Below are 26,016 nucleotides of genomic sequence, written 5' to 3' on the forward strand. Positions count from 1 at the left end.
CATTTGATTCCGTTCAATTTTTCAATAGAGTTTGGAATGAGGATTTGAAGGTAGGTCATTAAAGTACCGTATTTTTCGAACTATAAGTCGCAGTTTTTTTCATAGTTTGGCCGGAGGTGCGACTTATACTCAGGAGCGACTTATGTGTGAAATTATTAACACATTACCGTAAAATATCAAATAATATTATTTAGCTCATTCACGTAAGAGACTAGACCAGGGGTGCTCATTACGTCGATCGCGAGCTACCGGTCGATCTCGGAGGGTGTGTCAGTCGATCACCAGCCAGGCATTAAAAAAGTAGTCCTAAAAATGAGCGATCATCAATCTTCACTATGACGTCACTTGATTGACATTCACGGCACCCGAGGGTCTTCTGAGATGACGCTGGCTGCTGCCAGCTCATTAAAATTACCGACAGGAAGGCGAGAAACACTTTATTTCAACAGACTCTGGCGCCGTACCTGTCGTCAAAACTCCAAAGACCGACTGCACAGTTGCGCTAACAAAATAAGAGTCTCAGAAAGCTAGCAAGCTACGGAGTTTGCAGACAATGTATTTCTTGTAAAGTGTATACAAAGGAGTACGGAAGCTAGACAAATAAGATGCCAAAAACCAACCACTTTCATGTGGTATTGGACAGAAAGGAGGACTTTTTTTCTTCTCCATTCGAAAATGCGGACGTTATCATCACTACTGTCTGATTCCAATCACTGCAAGTCATCAGAATCAGGTAATACACCAACTTATATTCTTGTCTTCATGAAAGAAAGGAATCTATATGTGTTAAACATGCTTGTATTATCTTTAAACACCTTTTACTTATTAACTATATGTGTTAAACATGCTTGTATTATCATTAAACACCTTTAACTTGTTAACAATATTAACTATATGTGTTAAACATGCTTGTATTATCTTTAAACACCTTTACCTTGTTAACAATATGTATTAAACATTCTTGTATTATCATTAAACACCTTTAATTTATTAACAATATTAACTGTGTTAAACATGCTTGTATTATCATTAAACACCTTTAACTTGTTTACAATATGTGTTAAACATGCTTGTATTATCTTTAAACACCTTTAACTTGTTAACAATATTAACTATATGTATTAAACATACTTGTATTATCATTAAACACCTTTAATGTATTAACAATATTAGCTATATGTGTTAAACATGCTTGCATTATCATTAAACACCTTTAACTTGTTAACAAAAACATATATTTCATAAATAAGTAAATATAAATTATATATATGAATGAGGTAGATCCCCACGACTTGATCAATTGAAAAGTAGCTCGCCTGCAGAAAAAGTGTGAGCACCCCTGGACTAGACGTATAAGATTTCATGGGATTTAGCGATTAGGAGTGACAGATTGTTTGGTAAACGTATAGCATGTTCTATATGTTATAGTTATTTGAATGACTCTTACCATAATATGTTACGTTAACATACCAGGCACGTTCTCAGTTGGTTATTTATGCCTCATATAACGTACACTTATTCAGCCTGTTGTTCACTATTCTTTATTTATTTTAAATTGCCTTTCAAATGTCTATTCTTAGTGTTGGGTTTTATCAAATACATTTCCCCAAAAAATGCGACTTATACATGTTTTTTCTTTTCTTTATTATGCATTTTCGGCCGGTGCGACTTGTACTTCGAAAAATACGGTACCGTATTTTCCGCACTATTAGCCGCACCTAAAAACCACAAATTTACTCAAAAGCTGACAGTGCGGCTTATAACCCGGTGCGCTTTATATATGGATTAATATTAAGATTCATTTTCATAAAGTTTAGGTCTCGCAACTACGGTAAACAGCCGCCATCTTTTTTCCCCGTAGAAGAGGAAGTGCTTCTTCTTCTACGCCAAGCAACCGCCAAGGTAAGCACCCGCCCCCATAGAACAGGAAGCGCTTCTTATTCTACTGTAAGCAACCACCCGCCCCCGTAGAAGAAGAAGCAGCGCGCGGATATTACGTTTCATTTCCTTTGTGTGTTTACATCTGTAAAGACCACAAAATGGCTCCTACTAAGCGACAGGTTTCCGGTTCATGAAAAGACGCAATCTCTCCATCCGCACACGGACTACTATTTCACAGCAACTGCCTAAAGACTTTCAAGAAAAGCTGGCTACTTTCCGTGCATATTGTAAAAACAAGATAGCTGAAAAAAAGATCCGGCCAGAGAACATTATCAACATGGACGAGGTTCCACTGACTTTTGATATTCCTGTGAACCGCACTGTGGATACAACGGGAGCACATACGGTGAATATTCGCACCACAGGGAATGAGAAGTCATCCTTCACTGTGGTTCTAGCTTGCCATGCTAATGGCCAGAAACTTCCACCCATGGTGATATTCAAAAGGAAGACCTTGCCAAAAGAGACCTTTCCAGCCGGCGTCATCATAAAAGCTAACTCGAAGGGATGGATGAAGAAAAGATGAGCGAGTGGTTAAGGGAAGTTTACGTGAAGAGGCCGGGTGGCTTTTTTCACGCAGCTCCGTCCATGTTGATATACGACTCCATGCACGCCCACATCACGCTGGTTTTTAATATATTATTAAAGTTTGACTGACCTATCTGACTGTTTTTTGACATTCCCTTTAGCGCAGTTAGATGCGGCTTATAACACGGGGCGGCTTATAGGTGGACAAAGTTTTGAAATATGCCGTTCATTGAAGGCGCGGCTTATGGTGCGGAAAATACGGTAGTTGTTTTTAATAAACCCAAACTACATTTCAACCGATGTGTTTAGAATCTAGAATAATATTGCAGTCCATTTTTTGAAAATCCATTTAGTGTTTTAAGGATTGTATTGTAAAAGGGAGAGACTGAAATGTGTAATAAACCTGAGTCTCCACTTCCATTATCAGCACGATGAGAAGATAAGTCTATTAGGCAGCAAAGTCCTGCACTGAGAAGGAAGATTCAAGTTGAAATGGAAAAAAAACCTATAAAGCCATCACATTAGTTTGACACCATGATGGATTTATTGGGCAAATAAAATATTTCAAACATGATTGAAGTGTTTAGAGCATCTTCTTGAAGTTGTCCATGGCTTCTTTCACTTTCTCCAGCTCAGTGTGACTTTGTTGCAGCTGTGGAATAAATAAACAAGTAAGTAATTCAATGACAGCTGAGAAGAAAGACCTGAACAAACGTGATCTTCTCACCTTGTCAGCATCCTGCTCTTGTACTTTCACCGGCACCTTCTCCTTGTAGTCGTTCTTTGCCATCTTCTCCTGCAGCTTCTCCATCTGCTTCTCCAGCTCGCCCTGCTTGCTCATCAGCTTGGTCACCTCCTTCTCCACGTCAATCAGACCCTGAGAGGACGGAGGCAGACCAAGTCTCAGTGTCCAAAGTAGAAAATGGGAGTGCTTGTCGCTGCCTCACCTTGAGCATGAGGTTGACGGTGCACCTGTCGGAGGCGATGGCCACAGCGCAGCCTCCTGGTACCGACTGCTCGGCGGTCAGAGGGATGACGGCCTGAGAGTAAGACAGTGTCTGGATCTGAAGGTTGTAGTTGTGGACCAGCGACACTGTAGAAGAATCCCCGCACTGGAGGTAACCTGCCAGACGGACAGAACAGGGTAAGCTTTCAGTTTAGCCTCTGAAAAACACGACTAAGAGATCCTCTACATCAGTGATTCTCAGACTATAGTACACCAAAGAATCACTGTCTTATTTTCCAAACAGTTACTGTTCAAACTGTGCGGCCACAAATAGTAAATATACTTGTTAAATAAAACCTCTGCCTTGTTTTTATCAGAAGACTTTTATTGCCATTGTTTGAGAACGGGAATTTTACTTGGCGCAAATGTGCAACATAGAAAAGAATAACATGAGCTGTAACTGAGCTATCAGATGTTGTTATTAGGGCCCGCATGGCCCATTGCAAAAGGACTCCCACAGGGAGTCCTTATGCAATGGGACATAAGGACCTATTGAATTTGTAAGGTTTTATTCTTTCTTATTATTATTAGGGCCCGCATGGCCCATTGCATAAGGACTCCCACAGGGAGTCCTTATGCAATGGGACATAAGGACCTATTGAATTTGTAAGGTTTTATTATTCTTATTCCGCAGCTTTGCGCGGTACTTTGACCCCCTTAACATGCTTCAAAACTCACCAAATTTGACGCACACATAAATAAACTCGAACAAAACTCTTTGGTAAAAATACCAAACCCCAAAACTCAAGATTGCGCTCTAGCGCCCCCTACAAAGTAAACTTTTTCTAACTCCCACTACGAATGTCGTAGAGACATGAAACAAAAACCTCTATTTAGGTCTCACTTAGACTTAAATTTTATTAATTTATTTCCTCGGCCAAAAATCTACAGGAAGTTTGCTATTCCCCCTTCAACACTAAATTTTAGTAAAATCAGTCACTTTTCCCTCTTTGAGCTGTAATTTGACCCCCTTAACATGCTTCAAAACTCACCGAACTGAACGCACACATCAAGACTGGCAGAAATTGCGATCTAATAAATAAACCTAACCCCAAATCTCAAAATTGCGCTCTAGAGCAATTTTTGAATAAAACGGAGAAAAAACTGCTCCTCGGAAGAAAAAAATGACAAAACTGCTTGTAACTCCCACTGGGAAGGTCGGAAAGACATGAAACAAAAACCTCTATGTAGGTCTCACTTAGACCTACATTTCATAAATTGACAACCCCCAGCAAAAATCAACAGGAAGTTTGCTATTCCCCCTTCTAAACAACATTTTTGTAAAAACCGGTCACCTTCCTTCAAAAACAAACTCCTCTGAGCGCGTTTGTCGTTTCGCCTTCAAACTAACACAGGAGAGAGATTGAACCCTTGTGGTTACAATGACAAAAGCGCTTTTTTTTATAACTGCTCCGGTTTTGATTTTATGACCCTTCAAATACCCGCTGCGCTGATGCTGCTGCGCTGCTGTTTTTTTAAGATGGCTGCTTAAAAGCAGGAAGCACCAACGTGCCCACACAATGCAGACAAGGTAGGTACCCTAGACAAAAGTCTTGGGACACTTCAGACTAAAAGTAGACAAAAGTATTGGGACACTTAGGACTAGCACCTGCCAAATACGCGGGCCCGACCAATGCTGCTTGCAGCTTTAATTATTATTATTCTTCCGCAACTTTGCGCTGTAATTTGACCCCCTTAACATACTTCAAAAACTCACCAAATTTTACACACACATCAGTAATATACGGCAAAACTTTTTATCAAAAAACCAAACCTCAAAACTCAAAATTGCGCTCTAGCACCCCCTACAAAAAAAAAAACTAGACTGCCTGTAACTACAAATAGGAAGGTCGGAGAGACATGAAACAAAAACCTCTATGTAGGACTCACTTAGACCTACTTTTCATAGATTGACAACCCGCAGCAAAAATCAACAGGAAGTTTGCAATTTCCCCTTCAAAACAAATTTTTTTTATAAACCGGTCACTTCTCTTCAAACATTATCTCCTCTGAGCGCGTTTGTCGTTTCGGCTTCAAACTAACACAGGAGAGAGATTGAACCCTTCCAAATAAAAGTGATCGAAATAATTTTTATAACTGCTCCGGTTTTGATTTTATGAGCCTTCAAAGAACCGCTGCGCTGATGCTGCTGCGCTGCTGTTTTCTCAAGATGGCTGCTTAAAAGCAGGAAGCACCAGCGTGGCCACACAATGCAGACTAGGTAGGTACACTACACAAAAGTATTGGGACACTTATGACTACCACTGGACAAAAGTATTGGGACATTTAGGCCGAAAACTGAACAAAAGTATTGGGATACTTGGGACTAAAACTTGACAAAAGTATTGGGACACTTAGGACTAAAACTTGACAAAAGTATTGGGACACTTAGGACTAGCACCTGCCAAATACGCGGGCCCGACCAATGCTGCTTGCAGCTTTAATTGTTCATGTGTCTGATGGCCGAGGGGAAAAAACTGTTCAGATGGCGGGAGGTGTGGGTCTGGATGGACCGTAGTCTCCTGCCTGAGGGGAGAATAGTTTGTGTCCAGGGTGAGAAGAGTCAGCTGCCTCCTGGTCCTGGAGGGATGGGAGCTTGCAGCCAATCACCTTCTCAGCAGCACGTACCATGCGCTGCAGTCGATGCTTGTCCTTTAATGACTACTTAGGCCTACTATGCTACTTTTAATGTCTTTATGGTGCTACTTGGAAAGCCAAGTGTTTTTTAAGGTGGTACTTGGTGGAAAAAAGCTTGAGAAACACTGATTGGCGACACTAAAATGGTCCCTAGTATGTGAATGTTGCCTGTCTATCTGTGTTGGCCCTGGGATGAGGTGGCGACTTGTCCAGGGTGTACCCCGCCTTCTGCCCGTCTGCAGCTGGGATAGGCTCCGGCACCCCCCAGGGACAAGGGGTAGAAAATGGATGGATGGATGCTTTTTGTGACAGGGGTGCACTTGGCTGTTTTTAGGAACCTGCCTCAAAACACTAGTCAAAGATTGTCTAAATGACAGGAGCGCATTGTTTAAGTAGTCAAAAATCCTCTAAATGACAGGAGTGCACTTCTGTTTAAAATCTACTACAAAAACACTGGTTAAAAATCTAAAAGGCAGGAAGTGCTGCTGTGTTTAGATCCTCTATATGACAGGAGTGCACTGCTGTGTTTAAGGATGTACTACCAAAAAAGAGAGGTCAAAGATCCTCTCTATAACAGGAGTGCACTGCTGTTTAAAAGCCGACGATACAAACACTGGTCAAAGATCCTTTATGTGAAAGGAAGCACTGCTGTGTTTAAGAACCTAAAGCAGTGGTCAAAGATCTTCTTAAAACCTACTACTGAAACAATAATCAAAAAGATCCTCTTAATAACAGGAGTGCACAGCTGTGTTTAAGAATCTACTACAAAAAAGAGTGGTCAAAGATCTTCTCAATGACAGTAGTACACTACTGTGTTAAGGTCTACAAAAAGGTTGATCAAAGATCCTCTATAGTTTTAAGAACCTGCTTCAAAAACACTAGTCAAAGATCCTCTATAAATGACAGTAGTGCACTGCTGTGTTTAAGGATGTACTACAAAAAAAGAGTGATCAAAGATCCTCTCAATGACAGTTACAAAAACACTAGTCAAAGATCCTCTATATGACAGTAGTGCACTGCTGTGTTAAGGTCTACATAAAGGGTGATCAAAGATCCTCTATAGTTTTAAGAACCTGCTTCAAAAACACTAGTCAAAGATCCTCTATAAATGACAGTAGTGCACTGCTGTGTTTAAGGATTTACTACAAAAAAGAGTGATCAAAGATCCTCTCAATGACATTTAACAACTGGATACAAAAACACTAGTGAAAGATCCTCTATATGACAGGAATGCACTGCTGTGTTAAGGTCTACAAAAAGGGTGATCAAAGATCCTCTATAGTTTTAAGAACCTGCTTCAAAAACACTAGTCAAAAATCCTCTATAAATGAGAGTAGTGCACTGCTGTGTTAAGGTCTACAAAAAGGGTGATCAAAGATCCTCTATGGTTTTAAGAACCTGCTTCAAAAACACTAGTCAAAGATCCTCTATAAATGACAGTAGTGCACTGCTGTGTTAAGATCCACAAAAAGGGTGATCAAAGATCCTCTATAGTTTTAGGAACCTGCTTCAAAAAAACACTAGACAAAGATCCTCTATAAATGACAGTAGTGCACTGCTGTGTCTAAGGATGTACTACAAAAAAGAGTGATCAAAGATCATCTCAATGACAGTTACAAGAACACTAGTCAAAGATCCTCTATATGACACTAGTGCACTGCTGTGTTAAGGTCTACAAAAAGGGTGATCAAAGATCATCTCAATGACAGTTACAAAAACACTAGTCAAAGATCCTCTATATGACAGGAGTGCACTGCTGTGTTTAAGGTCTACAAAAAGGGTGATCAAAGATCCTCTCAATGACAGTTACAAAAACACTAATCAAAGATCCTCTATATGACATTAGTGCACTGCTGTATTAAGGTCTACAAAAATGGTGATCAAAGATCCTCTCAATGACAGTTACAAAAACACTAGTCAAAGATCCTCTATATGACAGGAGTGCACTGCTGTGTTTAAGGTCTACAAAAAGGGTGATCAAATATCCTCTATAGTTTAAGAACCTGCTTCAAAAACACTAGTCAAAGATCCTCTATAAATGACAGTAGTGCGCTGCTGTGTTTAGTGTTTTTGTAACTGTCATTGAGAGGATCTTCGAACAATCTTTTTTGTAGTAAATAATTAGTCAAAGATCCTCTGTATGACAGGAGTGCACTGCTGTAAAAAAAAACTACTAAAAAACACTAGTCAAAGATCTTCTACAAACTGCTGTGTTAAGGTCTACAAAAAGGGTGATCAAAGATCCTCTATAGTTTTAACGACCTGCTTCCAAGTCAAAGATCCTTTATACTAAAGGAGTTCGAAAAGACAGAAGTGCACTGCTAAGGACTAAAGGGGCAATCAAAGATCCTTACAGTCTGCTCGTGTCTTGGTCAGGTTGTAGTCGGCCCTGAGAGAGCGAATGGTTTTGACCACGCTCATGACAAAGTCCATGTTTCTGTCCACCTCATCGCTGTTCCAGCAGAACTACAAGACAAGCACACATCAAACAGACGTCCTTTTCCACCTGACCGGCAGAGTTTACCTCCCGTGTGCTGGGGTAGGACGTCACGCCGATGCTGGGGGCGTCGTGCTGGGGCCGTCGCCGTGGTAACCGCTGGTAGAGCTCCTCGGTGAGGAAGGGCATGACGGGGGCGAGGAGGCGCAGGCCCACGTCCAAGCAGGAGTAAAGAGTTTGTCTGCACACCTCAGCTTCTTTCTGAGCGCTGGCGTGGTCTCTGCTGAACACGGGCTTCACGCTCTCCTGCACCACGGCAGCGGGAACAAAAGCCAGTCAGGTGGTGTCCTCGTTAGAGCGAGGGGGGGGGGGGGGGGGGGGAGATGGCGGCGTTACCAGGTAGACGTCACACAGCTCGTACAGCCAGAAGTTGTAGATGGCCGTGGTGATGGCGGGGAAGTCGTAGGCCTTGAAGCTGGCGTCACAGAGCGCCACGGCCGCGCTCAGACGTGACAAAATCCATCTGTCGGTGACGCTCTCCTCTCCACACAGCTAGCAGGATAAATTATAACATTAATAATAAATTGTAAAAAAAAAGAAAAATAAATAAATAATAATAATAATAATGTCTTTACAATTTTTGTTTAAAATAAATTACAAAAAAAATTAAAGCTGCAAGCAGCATTGGTCGGGCCCGCGTATTTGGCAGGTGCTAGTCCTAAGTGTCCCAATACTTTTGTTTAGTTTTCGTCATAAGTGTCCCAATACTTTTGTCTACTTTTAGTCCGAATTGTCCCAATACTTTTGTCTAGTGTACCTACCTTGTCTGCATTGTGTGGGCATGCTGGTGCTTCATGCTTTTAAGCAGCCATCTTAAAAAAACAGCAGTGCAGCGGTTTTTTGAAGGGTCATAAAATCAAAACCGGAGCAGGTATCAAAACTCTTTCGCCAACTTTTAATCAGAAGGGTTTAATCTCTCTCCTGTGTTAGTTTGAAGCCGAAACGACAAACGCGCTCAGAGGAGATAATGTTTGAAGAAAGGGGACGGGTTTATACAAAAATGTTGTGTTGAAGGGGGAATAGCAAACTTCCTGTTGATTTTTGCTGGGGGTAGTCAATTTATGAAATGTAGGTCTAAGTGAGACCTACGGAGAGGTTTTTGTTTCATGTCTCTCCGACCTTCCCAGTGGGAGTTACAGGCAGTTTTGTCATTTTTTTCTTCCGAGGAGCAGTTATTTCTCCGTTTTATTCAAAAAATTCTGTAGAGCGCAATTTTTGAATTTGGGGTTAGGTTTTTTTATTAGATCACAGTTTTTGCCAGTCCTGATGTGTGCGTTCAGTTTGGTGAGTTTTGAAGCATGTTAAGGGGGTCAAATTACAGCTGAAAGAGGCAAAAGTGACTGATTTTACTCAAATTTAGTGTTGAAGGGGGAATAGCAAACTTTCTGTAGATTTTTGCCCGAGAAAATAAATTAATAAAATTTAAGTCAAAGTGAGACCTACATAGAGGTTTTTGTTTCATGTCTCTACGACATTCGTACGGGGAGTTAGAACAAGTTTACTTTGTAGGGGGCGCTAGAGCGCATTTTTGAGTTTTGGGGTTTGGTTTTTTTACCAAAGAGTTTTGTTCGAGTTTTTTTATGTGTGCGTCAAATTTGGTGAGTTTTGAAGCATGTTAAGGGGGTCAAAGTAGTGCGCAAAGCTGCGGAACAATAAGAAAGAATAATAATAAGAATAATAATAATAAAACCTTAGAAATTCAATAGGTCCTTATGTCCCATTGCATAAGGACTCCCTGTGGGAGTCCTTTTGCAATGGGCCATGGCGGGCCCTAATAATGTCTTTACAATTTTTGTTTAAAATAAATTACAAAAAAAATTAAAGCTGCAAGCAGCATTGGTCGGGCCCGCGTATTTGGCAGGTGCTAGTCCTAAGTGTCCCAATACTTTTGTTTAGTTTTCGTCATAAGTGTCCCAATACTTTTGTCTACTTTTAGTCCGAATTGTCCCAATACTTTTGTCTAGTGTACCTACCTTGTCTGCATTGTGTGGGCATGCTGGTGCTTCCTGCTTTTAAGCAGCCATCTTAAAAAAACAGCAGTGCAGCAGCATCAGCGCAGCGGTTTTTTGAAGGGTCATAAAATCGAAACCGGAGCAGGTATCAAAACTCTTTCGCCAACTTTTAATCAGAAGGGTTTAATCTCTCTCCTGTGTTAGTTTGAAGCCGAAACGACAAACGCGCTCAGAGGAGATAATGTTTGAAGAAAGGTGACCGGTTTTTACAAAAATGTTTTTTAGAAGGGGGAATAGCAAACTTCCTGTAGATTTTTGCTGGGGGTTGTCAATTTATGAAATGTAGGTCTAAGTGAGACCTACATAGAGGTTTTTGTTTCATGTCTCTCCGACCTTCCCAATGTGAGTTACAGGCAGTTTTGTCAGTTTTTTCTTCAGAGGAGCAGTTTTTTCTCCGTTTTATTCAAAAATTGCTGTAGAGCGCAATTTTTAAATTTGGGGTTAGGTTGTTTCATTAGATCGCAATTTTAGCCAGGCCTGATGTGTGTGTTCAGTTTGGTGAGTTTTGAAGCATGTTAAGGGGGTCAAATTAGAGCTCAAAGAGGCAAAAGTGACTGTTTTTAGTACTTTTTTGTCTTGAAGGGGGAATTGCCAACTTCCTGTTGATTTTAGCCCGAGAATGTACCATTATGAAAGTTAGGTCTGAGTCAGACCTACATAGAGGTTTTTGTTTCATGTCTCTCCGACCTTCCTAGTGGGAGTTACAGGCAGTCTAGTTTTTTTTTTCCCCTAGGGGGCACTAGAGCGCAATTTTGATTTTTGCGGTTCAGTTTTTTTATTAAAAGACAATTTTCGCAGGTCCTGATAGGTGGGTCAAATATGGTGAGTTTTGAAGCATGTTAAGTGGGTCAAATTAGTGCTCAAAGAGGCGGCGGAAGAAAAAGAATAAAGAATAAAACGTTACAATAACAATAGGTCCTTATGTCCCATTGCATAAGGACTCCCTTCGGGAGTCCTTTTGCAATGGGCCATTGCGGGCCCTAATAATAATTGTACGTACACTATAAATGTAAGTAAATACACTAAGCAGGAGGGTCCAAAGCGCTTGGTTTTTACTAGAGATGTCCGATAATATCAGGCGGCCGATAAATGCTTTAAAATGTAATATCGGAAATTATCGGTATTGGTTTCAAATTTATCGGTATCTGTTTCAAAAAGTAAAATTGATGACTTTTTAAAACGCCGCTGTGTACACGGACGTAGGGAGGAATACGGAGCGCCAATAAACCTTAAAGGCACTGCCTTTATGTGCCGGCCCAGTCACCTACGGCTTTTCACACACACAAATGAATGCAATGCATACTTGGTCAACAGCCATACAGGTCACGCTGAGGGTGGCCGTATAAACAACTTTAACACTGTTACAAATATGCGCCACACTGTGAACCCACACCAAACAAGAATGACAAACACATTTCGGGAGAACAACCGCACCGAAACACAACATACCGTATTTTCCGCACTATTAGCCGCACCTAAAAACCACAAATTTACTCAAAAGCTGACAGTGCGGCTTATAACCCGGTGCGCTTTATATATGGATTAATATTAAGATTCATTTTCATAAAGTTTAGGTCTCGCAACTACGGTAAACAGCCGCCATCTTTTTTCCCCGTAGAAGAGGAAGTGCTTCTTCTTCTACGCAAGCAACCGCCAAGGTAAGCACCCGCCCCCATAGAAGAGGAAGCGCTTCTTCTTCTACTGTAAGCAACCACCCGCCCGCGTAGAAGAAGAAGAAGCGCGCGGATATTACGTTTCATTTCCTTTGTGTGTTTACATCTGTAAAGACCACAAAATGGCTCCTACTAAGCGACAGGTTTCCGGTTCATGAAAAGACGCAATCTCTCCATCCGCACACGGACTACTATTTCACAGCAACTGCCTAAAGACTTTCAAGAAAAGCTGGCTACTTTCCGTGCATATTGTAAAAACAAGATAGCTGAAAAAAAGATCCAGCCAGAGAACATTATCAACATGGACGAGGTTCCACTGACTTTTGATATTCCTGTGAACCGCACTGTGGATACAACGGGAGCACGTACGGTGAATATTCGCACCACAGGGAATGAGAAGTCATCCTTCACTGTGGTTCTAGCTTGCCATGCTAATGGCCAGAAACTTCCACCCATGGTGATATTCAAAAGGAAGACCTTGCCAAAAGAGACCTTTCCAGCCGGTGTCATCATAAAAGCTAACTCGAAGGGATGGATGAAGAAAAGGTGAGCGAGTGGTTAAGGTAAGTTTACGCGAAGAGGCCGGGTGGCTTTTTTCACGCAGCTCCGTCCATGTTGATATACGACTCCATGCGCGCCCACATCACGCTGGTTTTTAATATATTATTAAAGTTTGACTGACCTATCTGACTGTTTTTTTGACATTCCCTTTAGCGCAGTTAGATGCGGCTTACAACACGGGGCGGCTTATAGGTGGACAAAGTTTTGAAATATGCCGTTCATTGAAGGCGCGGCTTATAACCCAGGGCGCCTTATGGTGCGGAAAATACGGTAAACACAACAGAACAAATACCCAGAACCCCTTGGAGCACTAACTCTTCCGGGACGCTACAATATACACTTTTGCGGTAGCAAATGGATCACAGACCGATACCGGCGGTTGGGGACCACTGACTTAGACCAGAAAGATAAGATGATTAGCTCTGATAATCAGGCATATGTTGACTACATTGGATTGCTTTACGCATTTTTGATGTACCGTATTTTTCGGAGTATAAGTCGCACCTGCCGAAAATGCATAATAAAGAAGGAAAAAAACATATATAAGTCGCACTGGAGCCCGGCCAAACTATGAAAAAAACTGCGACTTATAGTCCGAAAAATACGGTACAAATTGGCAACCAAATTCTTCAACTTTTCTTTATGCCCTGCTCTGTATGGACACCTAAATATGACACACTTACAAAATATACTACACTAACACATTGTTATTATTATTCAATCAGAAGTTAGACTTCATTCTAGTTCCTTTTAAATTCTTTATTTTAAGACAATTCTCTGCTCCCACTCAGTAGGAAGAGTTTAGGAAAGGTTATTTTTTAAGGTATGCCTGCATGAGAACATAAGAGCCCTGAACTATGCCCCGTCTAATGCATTTGGACAGGCTGTCTGCTAGCCAGGCCCAATATCAGTGAGTTCTAACTATGGATAGGTACTAAATTATGTCGTCATACCTGCCAACTACTCCAGTTTTCCCGTAATTAGTACGGTTTTCATCAACCTATTCCGGGTTACGGTTGCAGTGATAAAAAATACGTTTTTTCATTAATTAAAAAAAATTTTTTTTTTTTAAATGCGCAAGGCTATTTATAGCACCGCTGCCAAGCACGAGGCACCAGTTGCCATTGTTTCCAAACGAGCGAACGATCATGGAATCAGCCGGAGAAAAATCGCAAACGAGTCTTAAACCGAAAAGAAAACTGCAGTCATTCCGTGAAGAATATTCAAAAGCCTATCCGGGAATAATTATCCGTTCCAAAAAGGGTGAAAACTACGCGAATTGCACCTTGTGCAGACAAGATTTTTCGATCGGACACGGAGGAATTAGCGATGTAAAAGACCACGTTGGGACAAAAGAACACAAGTCTAATGCCGTTGCTAGCGATACAAGTGGAAAACTTTCAACGTTTTTCGGATTTTAGCCACAAAAAGGTAATGACAACAATGTTATCTATTGGAATTGTTTAGTACTGTTATACTGTTAAAAGTGTTTATACTATTTATGCTTTCAAGTCCAAGTTGAAGAAATCTTGTTAAATGTTGACAGCATAACTACCAAAATACAGAAGTATGTCCTTAATATTTTTGCAGTGCTATTTCTGTTGAAAAGTTCAAATGATTACATTAGAGATGTGATGTGCCACTTTTCAAGTGTCTGATGGCTTAAATTAATTTTCATTCATTTTTCATATTTTGAATTCTTTTGAAAGGCTTACAAAAAAACGACATTTGAATTGTAATTCCATGCTATTGACAGGACTATTAATTTTAATGAAGTTAGCTTACCATGTTTACAGTATGATAATTGTGATAGAAATGTGAATTTTAGGCACAGAATATTTTTTACAATTGAACAAGGCAGTAGATTATACAAGCTTGGACAGAAAGTTAATAATGACACCAATTTTTTTTTTTTATGGAATTGTTTAGTACTGTTTTACCATTTGTTTACTGTAAAAAGTGTTTATACTTTCAATTAACAAATTGAAGTCTTGTGAAAGGTTGACAGGATAACTGGCATTAACTGTCAAAATAATTTCAAACTATTGAAGTTAGCTTACAGAATAAACATGTCAATCAACCCATATGATTTTTGCTGTAATATTTTTGTTTTGAAAAGTCACTGTGACTGATAGAAAAGTGATGGTTTTAGCAACATTGTAACCTGTCTGAATGCAATCAATCATTTTGCGTCGGGGGGCGAAGCCTGAACCCCCCACCAGGACTTTGTCCTGGACCTACCGGGGCCTGCGGCCCCTGGACCCTGGCTACTAGGCTTTTCTGATTTCAAAAGTTGGCAGGTATGTGTCGTGAAGCCCAGTGTTACAAAACGTTTGCCCATTTAGTGGACATTCTTTCTCTCACCTGGGCTTTCTCTGACGGAACAAAGTTGTCCCCCAGTGTCTTCATGGAAAACTTGACGGCATTCCACAGCTTGTTGCAGAAGTGCCGGTAGCCCAAAATGCGATTAACGTCCAGATTGATGTCCCTGCCTGAAAAAGACAAAACATTCATTGAATGTCACAGTCCACATGCCAGCTGCAGATGTCCAACAAGTTCAAAGTCTGTTGCACTGAGCTGTTGTATCAGAATCACATTTATGGGCCAAGTATGTTCAACGCAAAAGGAATTTCACTTGGTCGACGGTGCTCTCTTTGTTCAATGGAAGATACCACCAAGTTTTACTACAATCAGAGTATAAAATATGATGAAAAAAGCGGAATGAAATGAAAATAATAAACCTTAATAAAATATGTATCCAAAGTGGCCATTTTTGAGCCACAGCTACTTTTTTATTTTTTTATTTATATTCTGAAAACTAAATAAGCTATGATTAATGAGTAGGGGGATGTGAATCTTACAACAATTACATTCCAATATTTGGGGTGACAATTCGATTCAGAATCGCTTCTCGATGTAAACTGATTCTTGCAAAATATTATTTGATATAAAAATAATGGTACAACTTTTTCAAACAACTTTTTCAAAACAAGTTACATGTTGCAAAACTCTATATGCACGGGAAGTAAGCGCAGAGATGGCCTCGAAAACATTTAAAAATGTATTTATTACATTTAAATATACATATATACCTATATAAACATGCACATACAAACATACATACAGAACACAAATACACATATGTACATACATACCCATATACATATATAAATACATACATACATATACAGTACACATGTATACACAAAAATATATGTGTATACTGTACATACTGTATATACATGTATCCCTCCATCCATTTCCTACTGCTTGTCCCTCTTGGGGTCGCGGGGGGTGCTGGAGCCTATCCCAGCTGCACTTGGGTGGAAGGCGGCGTACATCCTGGACAAGTTGCCACCTCACCGCAGGGCGAACACACATATATGGACTAGGGATGTCCCGATCCGATATTTGGATCGGATCGGCCGCCGATATTTGCAAAAAAATGCGTATCGGCAAGGCATGGGAAAATGCCGATCCAGATCCAGTTTAAAAAAATAAACTCCGGTCCGTGTTTTCCAACGCACTGATTTAAATAATACATTCCACTTTTCTGCTGCTCCCTAATTTCCGTTCCGCATTTTCCAGCTCACCTTCAACACATCTACAGGTCTGTGGATTCTCACGCAGTTGCTTTTAGCTGCGGACATTACACGACAGGCTCTTCTCACTCTTTCCTGTGTCTCCCTCTCACAGACAGCAAGCGCACCTTCTTACACACGTCACATACTGTCACGTCATACGTCACATACTGTCACGGCATACGTCACATACGTATACGCCCTCCTCGAGCAGAGAGGTAGCAGCATGGCTAACGTTAGCTGTGATGCTAGCGCAGCCGCTAAGGTGCGCGCCTGTGCAATTGCGCACTGCTCAAGCGTCCTCTGCGCACGGCAAATCTATGCCACGCACAAAATCAAATAAAAAAATAAGCGCCTAACAATTTTCGACACACGGACACGACAGAGAAAACAGTTTTAGGTCATCATTGTTCAAATATTGTAACGTCTGTCGAGATGCACATCTCCATTCGGTGCCACACGTCCACACCATCAAAATGCCGAGGCAAACATTTCCAGATCAACACCGTATGAAAAAATTAGTGATTTTTTTAGTTGTGATTTCCTTCTCTGCATGAAAGTTTAAAAGTAGCATATATAAATGCAGCATGAAGAAGAATGTTTTAATGTAGACACATAGAATCATCATACTGCTGTGATTATATGCATCAAGTGTTCATTCAAGGCTAAGGCAAAATATCGAGATATATATTGTGTATCGCAATATGGCCTTAAAATATCGCAATATTAAAAAAAGGCCATATCGCCCAGCCCTAGCTAAATGATGCCATTTCTGTTTGTCATGTATAATTTTGTCTATTTTGTGTTTATCCTTGAATAAACAGGTCAGTTTCTTGTTACCAACCATTGTGTATTATTCAAACTCCCCTAATTCAGCTGGCTAGTTGTTATCAAGAGTACTAAAACCCTTTTCAACATGATTCTGACAACTAAGTAGGCTAAATAACTTTAAACTTTAATACATGCTCGGATAGGCCAGTATCGGTATCGGATCGGAAGTGCAAAAACAATATCGGTATCGGATCGGGACATCCCTAATATGGACAACATTCACACTCAAATTCACACACTAGGGCCAATTTAGTGTACAAATATAGGATTATACATGTGTACATGAATACAGTACACACTAGCATCTTTTGACCGAGTTATTAAAAAAAAATTAAAATTGATACACTGTTAGAAAAAAACACTACTTTGCATGTTTTGTGTTTCACTGATTTTCACTGTTTTAGTCTTAGTATTTTATCTGCTTCGATGGCTACGCTTTTATTGTTTTAAATATTGGTTTGTACTGTTGTACTTGCATTTTAACATTTATTTTAAATGAAAAGTGCCTAAATGAATCTATTACTATTATTGTTTCTGGCAGTTGTTGTGGTAAAGTGCCTAAATAAATCTATTACTATTATTGTTTCTGGCAGGTGTTGTGGTTTCCTACTCTGTTCAGCCGTCCTTGACTGCACCATAGAAACACCTCTGTGTTGTATTCCTCTGAGTAGAGAACGATCACTCTCTTTTAAGAGAGTAGGTTCAATGCGCACAATTGAATATCTTAGTTGCTCAGACAGCAATGTGTTTATATGAGTTTAGATTGGAGAATTTCCTTTCTTGGGGAAAGAAGTAATGTCTCTTGATAGCATTTAAGCAAGCGAGCTGGTGCCTTGTGTGGTGTTCGGGTCTGTGGGACCCGTTTTCATTTTTTATTAAAAGAAAAATGATACAATTAATTTATTTTTCAAACTGAGACTCACTGACTTTGGCTCATTTTCTGTGAAGAACATATATCAGAATACATATTTAATGACCACACACCATACACATTTCTATTACATATAAGATGTCCGGGTCCACTGGACCCGGGGCTAATAGAAGTGTGGAAATTGATGTTCTGTGTACCACACACACACACACACACACACACACAGCAGGCTTAGACAGGAGGAGGACAGAGTGTAGGTACACAGAACATCAGAGGGTCAAATGTGCGAGAAAATGAGAGCAGACAGTGTTGACAAACAATGTTGCAACCTTGTGTGGGAACCGCAGGTGCAGAAACACAAAAGAAGAATCCCTCTGTGGGATGCAGAAACTGGCAGAGAAATTGCATTTTGTGGCTTTTAATGCCTCACAATCAAACACTTTTATGTTAAAATACTGAACAGATGTTTACCTTATCCCAATAAACATCTGTTCAGTATTTTAACATTTATTTATTTAATGCCTCACAATCAAAAACTTTTATGTTAAAATACTGAACAGATGTTTACCTTATACCAATAAACATCTGTTCAGTATTTTAACATAAAAGTGTTTGATTGTGAGGCATTAAAAGCCACAAAATGCAACGGGTCCATCAGACCCACAAACGCTGGCTGAGTAACAACAATATGAACATTACACAAGGGTTAAAGTGCAGTTATCAATCGTGGTTTTTCGATCATTTTAATTTAGGGCTGCAACAACTAATCCATGGGATTCTGGGTATTTGTCCTGTTGTGTTTATGTTGTGTTACGGTGCAGATGTTCTCCCGAAATGTGTTTGTCATTCTTGTTTGGTGTGGGTTCACAGTGTGGCGCATTATTAGTAAGAGTGTTAAAGTTTTTTTTATACCGCCACCGTCAGTGTAACCTGTGTGGTTGTTGACCAAGTATGCCTTGCTGTCACCTACGTGAGCAAGTGGAAGTCCCATACAACGTGTGGCTGATCAGGCACGCTGGTTGTAATGGGTGGTATGTGCTTCACCATCACGGCACGCATGACGCTGACACTCGCCAATCATTTAAAACCCGCGTGCCTCACCAGCTTTCAAATTCCATATAAAAAGGTGTGGGCAGCGGGTCTGAGACCCCTGGTTTATGCATAGCACAAAGCAAAAAAAAAACTTTGTATGCAGTGTTATTCCATTTAAAATTTCAAAAAATGTTTGCGGCTCCCATTGTTTTCTATAATTTGTGAAACTGGTCAAAATGGCTCTTTGACTGGTAAAGGTTGCCGACCCCTGACTAATCGTTTAAATCGATTAAAATCGATTATAAAAACAGTTGGCGATTAATTTAGTCATCGATTCGTTGGATCTATGCTATGCGCATGCGCAGAGGCAATTTCTATTTATTTTATTTTTATTTATTAATCTTTATTTATAAACTGCAACATGTGCAAACAGCTGAGAAACAATAATCAAAATAAGTATGGTGCCAGTATGCTGTTTTTTCCCCCCAATAAAATACTGGAAAGGATAGAAATGTAGTTTGTCTCTTTTAACCGTTTATTAATCGAAGTACCGTATTTTCCGCACTATAAGGCGCACCTAAAAACCACAAATTTTCTCAAAAGCTGACAGTGCGCCTTATAACCCGGTGCGCTTTATATATGGATAAATATTAAGATTCATTTTCATAAAGTTTCGGTCTCGCAACTTCGGTAAACAGCCGCCATCTTTTTTCCCGGTAGAACAGGAAGCGCTTCTTCTTCTACGCAAGCAACCGCCAAGGTAAGCACCCGCCCCCATAGAACAGGAAGCGCTTCTTCTTCTACTGTAAGCAACCACCCGCCCGCGTAGAAGAAGAAAAAGCGCGCGGGTATTACCGTTTCATTTCCTTTGTGTGTTTACATCTGTAAAGACCACAAAATGGCTCCTACTAAGCGACAGGTATCCGGTTCATGAAAAGACGCAATCTCTCCATCCGCACACGGATTACTATTTCACAGCAACTGATATTCCTGTGAACCGCACTGTGGATACAACGGGAGCACGTACGGTGAATATTCGCACCACAGGGAATGAAAAGTCATCCTTCACTGTGGTTCTAGCTTGCCATGCTAATGGCCAGAAACTTCCACCCATGGTGATATTCAAAAGGAAGACCTTGCCAAAAGAGACCTTTCCAGCCGGCGTCATCATAAAAGCTAACTCGAAGGGATGGATGAAGAAAAGATGAGCGAGTGGTTAAGGTAAGTTTAAGTTTACGCGAAGAGGCCGGGTGGCTTTTTTCACGCAGCTCTGTCCATGTTGATATACGACTCCATGCGCGCCCACATCACGCTGGTTTTAATATATTATTAAAGTTTGACTGACCTATCTGACTGTTTTTTTGACATTCCTTTAGCGCAGTTAGATGCGGCTTACAACACGGGGCGGCTTATAGGTGGACAAAGTTTTGAAATATGCCGTTCATTGAAGGCGCGGCTTATAACCCAGGGCGCCTTATGGTGCGGAAAATACGGTAATAATCGACAAATTAATCGATTATCAAATGAATCGTTAGTTGCAGCCCTATTTTAATTTAAAACGGTAATACTAACCATCGGTAGTTTTACCGCAGTTATCATTAATACTTGTTATTGTTCCATCCCTAACGTCCATCAAGTTGGGAACAAAATACATGATGTTTGTTTGACCTTTGAAGTAGATTGTAAAAGCTAGAATACAAAAAAAAGATGATGTAGGAAATATCAAGTGTTGTGCAGCAGACAAAGAAAGTGCCATATGGGTAATGAGTTCACCTTGGCTGGTGTAGGCGCATAGAGCAAATCGTAGGGCATCTGTGCCACATTCTGGTATGCCGTTCGGATAGTCCGACTTCTGGCCCTGCTTCGCTCGCTCCGCCTCCAACGGGTCCAAGTTGCTAGTCGTCAGCTGTGCATGCAGCCCCTGGAGGGAATAAGGAGGAGGTGGTGTAATTGCCACTGATAAACACCACAGTAACAACTCCATGTATGTTTTACTGTCTCATTCGGGCGCAAGAAAAGTGGCGCTTCAGTGCCCTCTGGTGGCCCGCGCTGTCAAAGTGAGTGCTTGCGGCTAGTAAAATTCCTAATGGATGGCTTCAATAAAAGCTTGTTGGCTACAGAATAAAGCTTACATAAGACGATGGTCCTCAGGGGAGCAATGAGCATGTGAGGAAGAAAAGAGCGCATGCATCAAGGAGCTATTAGGCTTTACCTCCAGGGATATTCCAGTAATGACATCAAGAGGGTCGATGACGTTGCCCAGTGATTTGCTCATCTTCCTTCCGTGGGCGTCCCTCACCACGGCGTGCAGATAAACCTGCCGACAATTAAATCACGGCTGTTGTGCCACATTACGCGTAACGAGAGTCCACCGCCGCTGAGACGGATCTCACCTCTTTAAATGGCAGCTTGCCGGTCAGCTTGAGGCCCATCATCACCATACGAGCCACCCAGAAAAACAGGATGTCGTGACCCGTCTCCAGCAAAGTGCCGGGGTAGAACACGCTCAGGTCCTGGGTCTTTAAAAAGAAAAAAAGAAAAGGAAATGGAATATGCAAATGTGGCGTGGCATTTTTCACACAGATGAAAGAATGGAGGTGGCATTTGCACTTGTTTGTTCGGTGTACCTCATTAGGCCACCCGAAGATGGAGAAGGGGAAAATGCCAGATGAGAACCAGGTGTCCAGAACGTCCTCATCTGCACCACAAATACAAATAATGAAGACATATGAAGGAGGGTTTCATAAGTACACTGGGAACCTCTAGAAGTCAACAAGAGTTGGAGGATACATACATGCAGGTGGTAATGTGAAATAAGCAGGAATAATCAAGTTTGTTTTTTTATTTAATTATGCAGAGGTTCCATCCATCCATTTTCTACTGCTTATTCCCTTTGGGGTCGCGGGGGGCGGTGGAGCCTATCTCAGCTACAATCGGGCGGAAGGCGGGTTACACCCTGGACAAGTCACCACCTCTTCGCAGGGCATTATGCAGAGGGTTCCCCTGGCTAAATTGTGACCCTAAGCAGAATTTTTTTGAGGCCCCCTATACAAAATGTTTTCACACTTTATCTGAAATGATTGTTTATACTTTTTTAAATCAAACTTGAATTTAATTTGATGCATGCCTCTCTTTAAGAAGGGGAACCGGAGGGTGTGTTCTAACTATCGTGGGATCACACTCCTCAGCCTTCCCGGTAAGGTCTATTCAGGTGTACTGGAGAGGAGGCTACGCCGGATAGTCGAACCTCGGATTCAGGAGGAACAGTGTGGTTTTCGTCCTGGTCGTGGAACTGTGGACCAGCTCTATACTCTCGGCAGGGTCCTTGAGGGTGCATGGGAGTTTGCCCAACCAGTCTACATGTGCTTTGTGGACTTGGAGAAGGCATTTGACCGTGTCCCTCGGGAAGTCCTGTGGGGAGTGCTCAGAGAGTATGGGGTATCGGACTGTCTGATTTTGGCGGTCCGCTCCCTGTATGATCAGTGTCAGAGCTTGGTCCGCATTGCCGGCAGTAAGTCGGACACGTTTCCAGTGAGGGTTGGACTCCGCCAAGGCTGCCCTTTGTCACCGATTCTGTTCATAACTTTTATGGACAGAATTTCTAGGCGCAGTCAAGGCGTTGAGGGGATCTGGTTTGGTGGCTGCAGGATTAGGTCTCTGCTTTTTGCAGATGATGTGGTCCTGATGGCTTCATCTGGCCAGGATCTTCAGCTCTCGCTGGATCGGTTCGCAGCCGAGTGTGAAGCGACTGGGATGAGAATCAGCACCTCCAAGTCCGAGTCCATGGTTCTCGCCCGGAAAAGGGTGGAGTGCCATCTCCGGGTTGGGGAGGAGACCCTGCCCCAAGTGAAGGAGTTCAAGTACCTCGGAGTCTTGTTCACGAGTGAGGGAAGAGTGGATCGTGAGATCGACAGGCGGATCGGTGCGGCATCTTCAGTAATGCGGACGCTGTATCGATCCGTTGTGGTGAAGAAGGAGCTAAGCCGGAAGGCAAAGCTCTCAATTTACCGGTCGATCTACGTTCCCATCCTCACCTATGGTCACGAGCTTTGGGTTATGACCGAAAGGACAAGATCACGGGTACAAGCGGCCGAAATGAGTTTCCTCCGCCGGGTGGCAGGGCTCTCCCTTAGAGATAGGGTGAGAAGCTCTGTCATTCGGGGGGAGCTCAAAGTAAAGCCGCTGCTCCTCCACATCGAGAGGAGCCAGATGAGGTGGTTCGGGCATCTGGTCAGGATGCCACCCGATCGCCTCCCTCGGGAGGTGTTTAGGGCACGTCCGACCGGTAGGAGGCCACGGGGAAGACCCAGGACACGTTGGGAAGACTATGTCTCCCGGCTGGCCTGGGAACGCCTCGGGATCCCCCGGGAAGAGCTTGATGAAGTGGCTGGGGAGAGGGAAGTCTGGGCTTCCCTGCTTAGGCTGCTGCCCCCGCGACCCGACCTCGGATAAGTGGAAGAAGATGGATGGATGGATGGATGGATGGATGCATGCTTTGTACAAAAACACATTTGTAGTAACTATATTGTTCAACAATTATTTTTTACTGCAAAATAACTATATTGACGTAATTAAAATGTAAATGTTCATATCTTCTTGACACATTATCAGCCAAGTACAATTGTTGACCATCCCGGCACTAACCCTCAGCGCCAGAGGTAAATAATAAATATGCCACTACCGTATATTATTAGCAGTAACGAAGCAGGAAGGGGTTAGGAATATGTTAGCAGTAAAATTTCACAATAAGTGCTGTCATTCATTCATTGACATTTTGCATTCGCTTACAAATGCAAAACAAGGCCCCCCTATGAATCCAGGGGCCCTACGTAAAGTGCATGATATTTGTATAAGAAATGGGCAGCCATTATAAAATGTGTGTGAATGTAGTACTATAGATGGCATGCTTCTCATTACACCTCACTTGTGCCTGGTCTGCCAAAGAATAAGAAGATGTAGCAAGAGGGAACAATTAGTGTTGCCAATTTAGTCACTGTGTCCCTATATTTGTCACGAGCATTCCACATCCCTCTAGATCAGGGGTCGGCAACCCGCGGCTCCGGAGCCGCATGCGGCTCTTTGATCACTCTGATGCGGCTCAGCAGCTTACTTGCTGAACCCCCCAATTTTCCCGTGAGACTTCCGGATTTCAGTGCCTCTCGCAGATAACTCCCGGGATTAATATTCACCGATTTTCACCCTTACAGTTATAATAAGGGCGAAGATCCTTACAGTTATAATAAGGGCGTGCCATGATGGTACAACATTTGGCACCCTCTACAATCTGTATTAACAGCGTACCAGCCCAACACTTGTTATACAATATACATCTTCTGCATGCACACGTACGTGACAGCAAGGCATACTTGGTCAACAGCCACACAGGTTACACTGACGGTGACCATATAAAACAACTTTAACACTCTTACTAATAATGCGCCACACTTTGAACCAAAACCAAACAAGAATGACAAACACATTTCGGGAGAACATCTGCACCTTAACACAACATAAACACAACATAACAAATACCCAGAATCCCATGCAGCCCTGACTCTTCCGGGCTACAATATACACCCCTAATGTAGGTTGCTTCTCTTTCTCCCCCTCCATTTTTCTGCATTCTTTCGTATCTCAAGTTATCATTACGTATATATATTGTTGCATTTAAACAACTGTGTTGTTGATAATAAAGGTAAATTATTGGTATTGTTCATTATCAATAGCGCTATTTCTATTGGTATTTGTATTGATCCATTTGTAGTGTAATAATGCTCATTGTCATTTCTGTATTATTTTTTATTTTTCGCTAACTGCTTATTTGCTATTACTTTTACCATCATATTTGTACATGTCATATTTGCTGATGTTGCTCTATTATTGTTGTTGTTGTTGTTGTTGTTGTTTGCTGTTGTTGTTTTTGTCTCTCTGTCTAATCCCCCTCTTGTCCCCACAATTTCCCCCTATGTCTTCTTTTTTTTTCTCTTTCTATCCCCTCCTGCTCCGGCCCGGCTGCACTAAATGATAATATAAATACATTTAATAAAGTCAAATACAAATAAGGCAACAAGAGAAGTATCCTACACTTCTCTTTTGTAAAGTAAATCTGAACAGCCGACATGGGCATCTACATCAACTATATGATTTGCCTGAGAAGCTGGACAGGACACAAAAAAATTTTTTTTTTTTAATTTAAAAATATATATATATACACCCCTGCTACCACCAAACTCTGTGCGTCGGTTGAGGTGGGCAGGGTTTGGGGGGGGGATAATGTATCCCGGAAGAGTTAAGGCTGCATGGGATTCTGGGTATTTGTACTGTTGTGTTTATGTTGTGTTACTGTGCAGATGTTCTCCCGAAATGTGTTTGTCATTCTTGTTTGGTGTGGGTTCACAGTGTGGCGCATTATTAGTAATTTTTTAAGTTAAGTTTTTTTTATACTTCCACCGTCAGTGTAACCTGTGTGGTTGTTGAGCAAGTATGCCTTGCTGTCACCTAGGTGACCAACGGAAACACCATACGTGTGGCTGATCAGGCGCGCTGGTGGCAGTGGGTGCTATATGCTGTACCTTCACGGCACGCATGACGCTGGCAAGCGCTATTCATTTAAAACCGGCGTGCCGCACCAGCTTCCAAAATTCCTTATTAAGGTATGGGCAGCGTGTCTGAGACCCCTGGTATATGCATAGCACAAAGCAAAAAAAAAAAACTTTGTATGCAGTGTTATTTCATTTAAAATTTCAAAATATTTTTGCGGCTCCCATTGTTTTCTATAATTTGCGAAACTGGTCAAAATGGCTCTTTGACTGGTAAAGGTTGCCGACCCCTGACCTAGAAGAAGGT

At 41.6% G+C, this 26,016-nt stretch overlaps 1 protein-coding gene across 1 annotated transcript in view; it reads right to left on the bottom strand.

The window, feature by feature from the left end:
* Positions 1 to 2,990: 2,990 nt before the first annotated feature.
* The window catches only part of vars1 (valyl-tRNA synthetase 1), a 62,989-nt gene continuing 39,963 nt past the window's right edge, over positions 2,991 to 26,016 (bottom strand). Inside the window, exons 19-29 of the mRNA XM_061947670.1 lie at positions 21,798 to 21,868; positions 21,564 to 21,689; positions 21,383 to 21,487; positions 20,944 to 21,091; positions 15,220 to 15,347; positions 8,946 to 9,101; positions 8,637 to 8,855; positions 8,467 to 8,578; positions 3,417 to 3,592; positions 3,197 to 3,346; positions 2,991 to 3,121 (exon numbers count right to left, since the gene is read on the bottom strand). Of these exons, the coding sequence (XP_061803654.1) occupies positions 3,053 to 3,121; positions 3,197 to 3,346; positions 3,417 to 3,592; positions 8,467 to 8,578; positions 8,637 to 8,855; positions 8,946 to 9,101; positions 15,220 to 15,347; positions 20,944 to 21,091; positions 21,383 to 21,487; positions 21,564 to 21,689; positions 21,798 to 21,868 (1,460 nt within the window). The 3' untranslated portion in view covers positions 2,991 to 3,052. The remainder of the gene's footprint in view (positions 3,122 to 3,196; positions 3,347 to 3,416; positions 3,593 to 8,466; positions 8,579 to 8,636; positions 8,856 to 8,945; positions 9,102 to 15,219; positions 15,348 to 20,943; positions 21,092 to 21,382; positions 21,488 to 21,563; positions 21,690 to 21,797; positions 21,869 to 26,016) is intronic.

This window comes from Nerophis lumbriciformis, linkage group LG04 (assembly GCF_033978685.3).
Source record: "Nerophis lumbriciformis linkage group LG04, RoL_Nlum_v2.1, whole genome shotgun sequence".
NCBI classification, from domain to species: Eukaryota; Metazoa; Chordata; class Actinopteri; order Syngnathiformes; family Syngnathidae; genus Nerophis; species Nerophis lumbriciformis.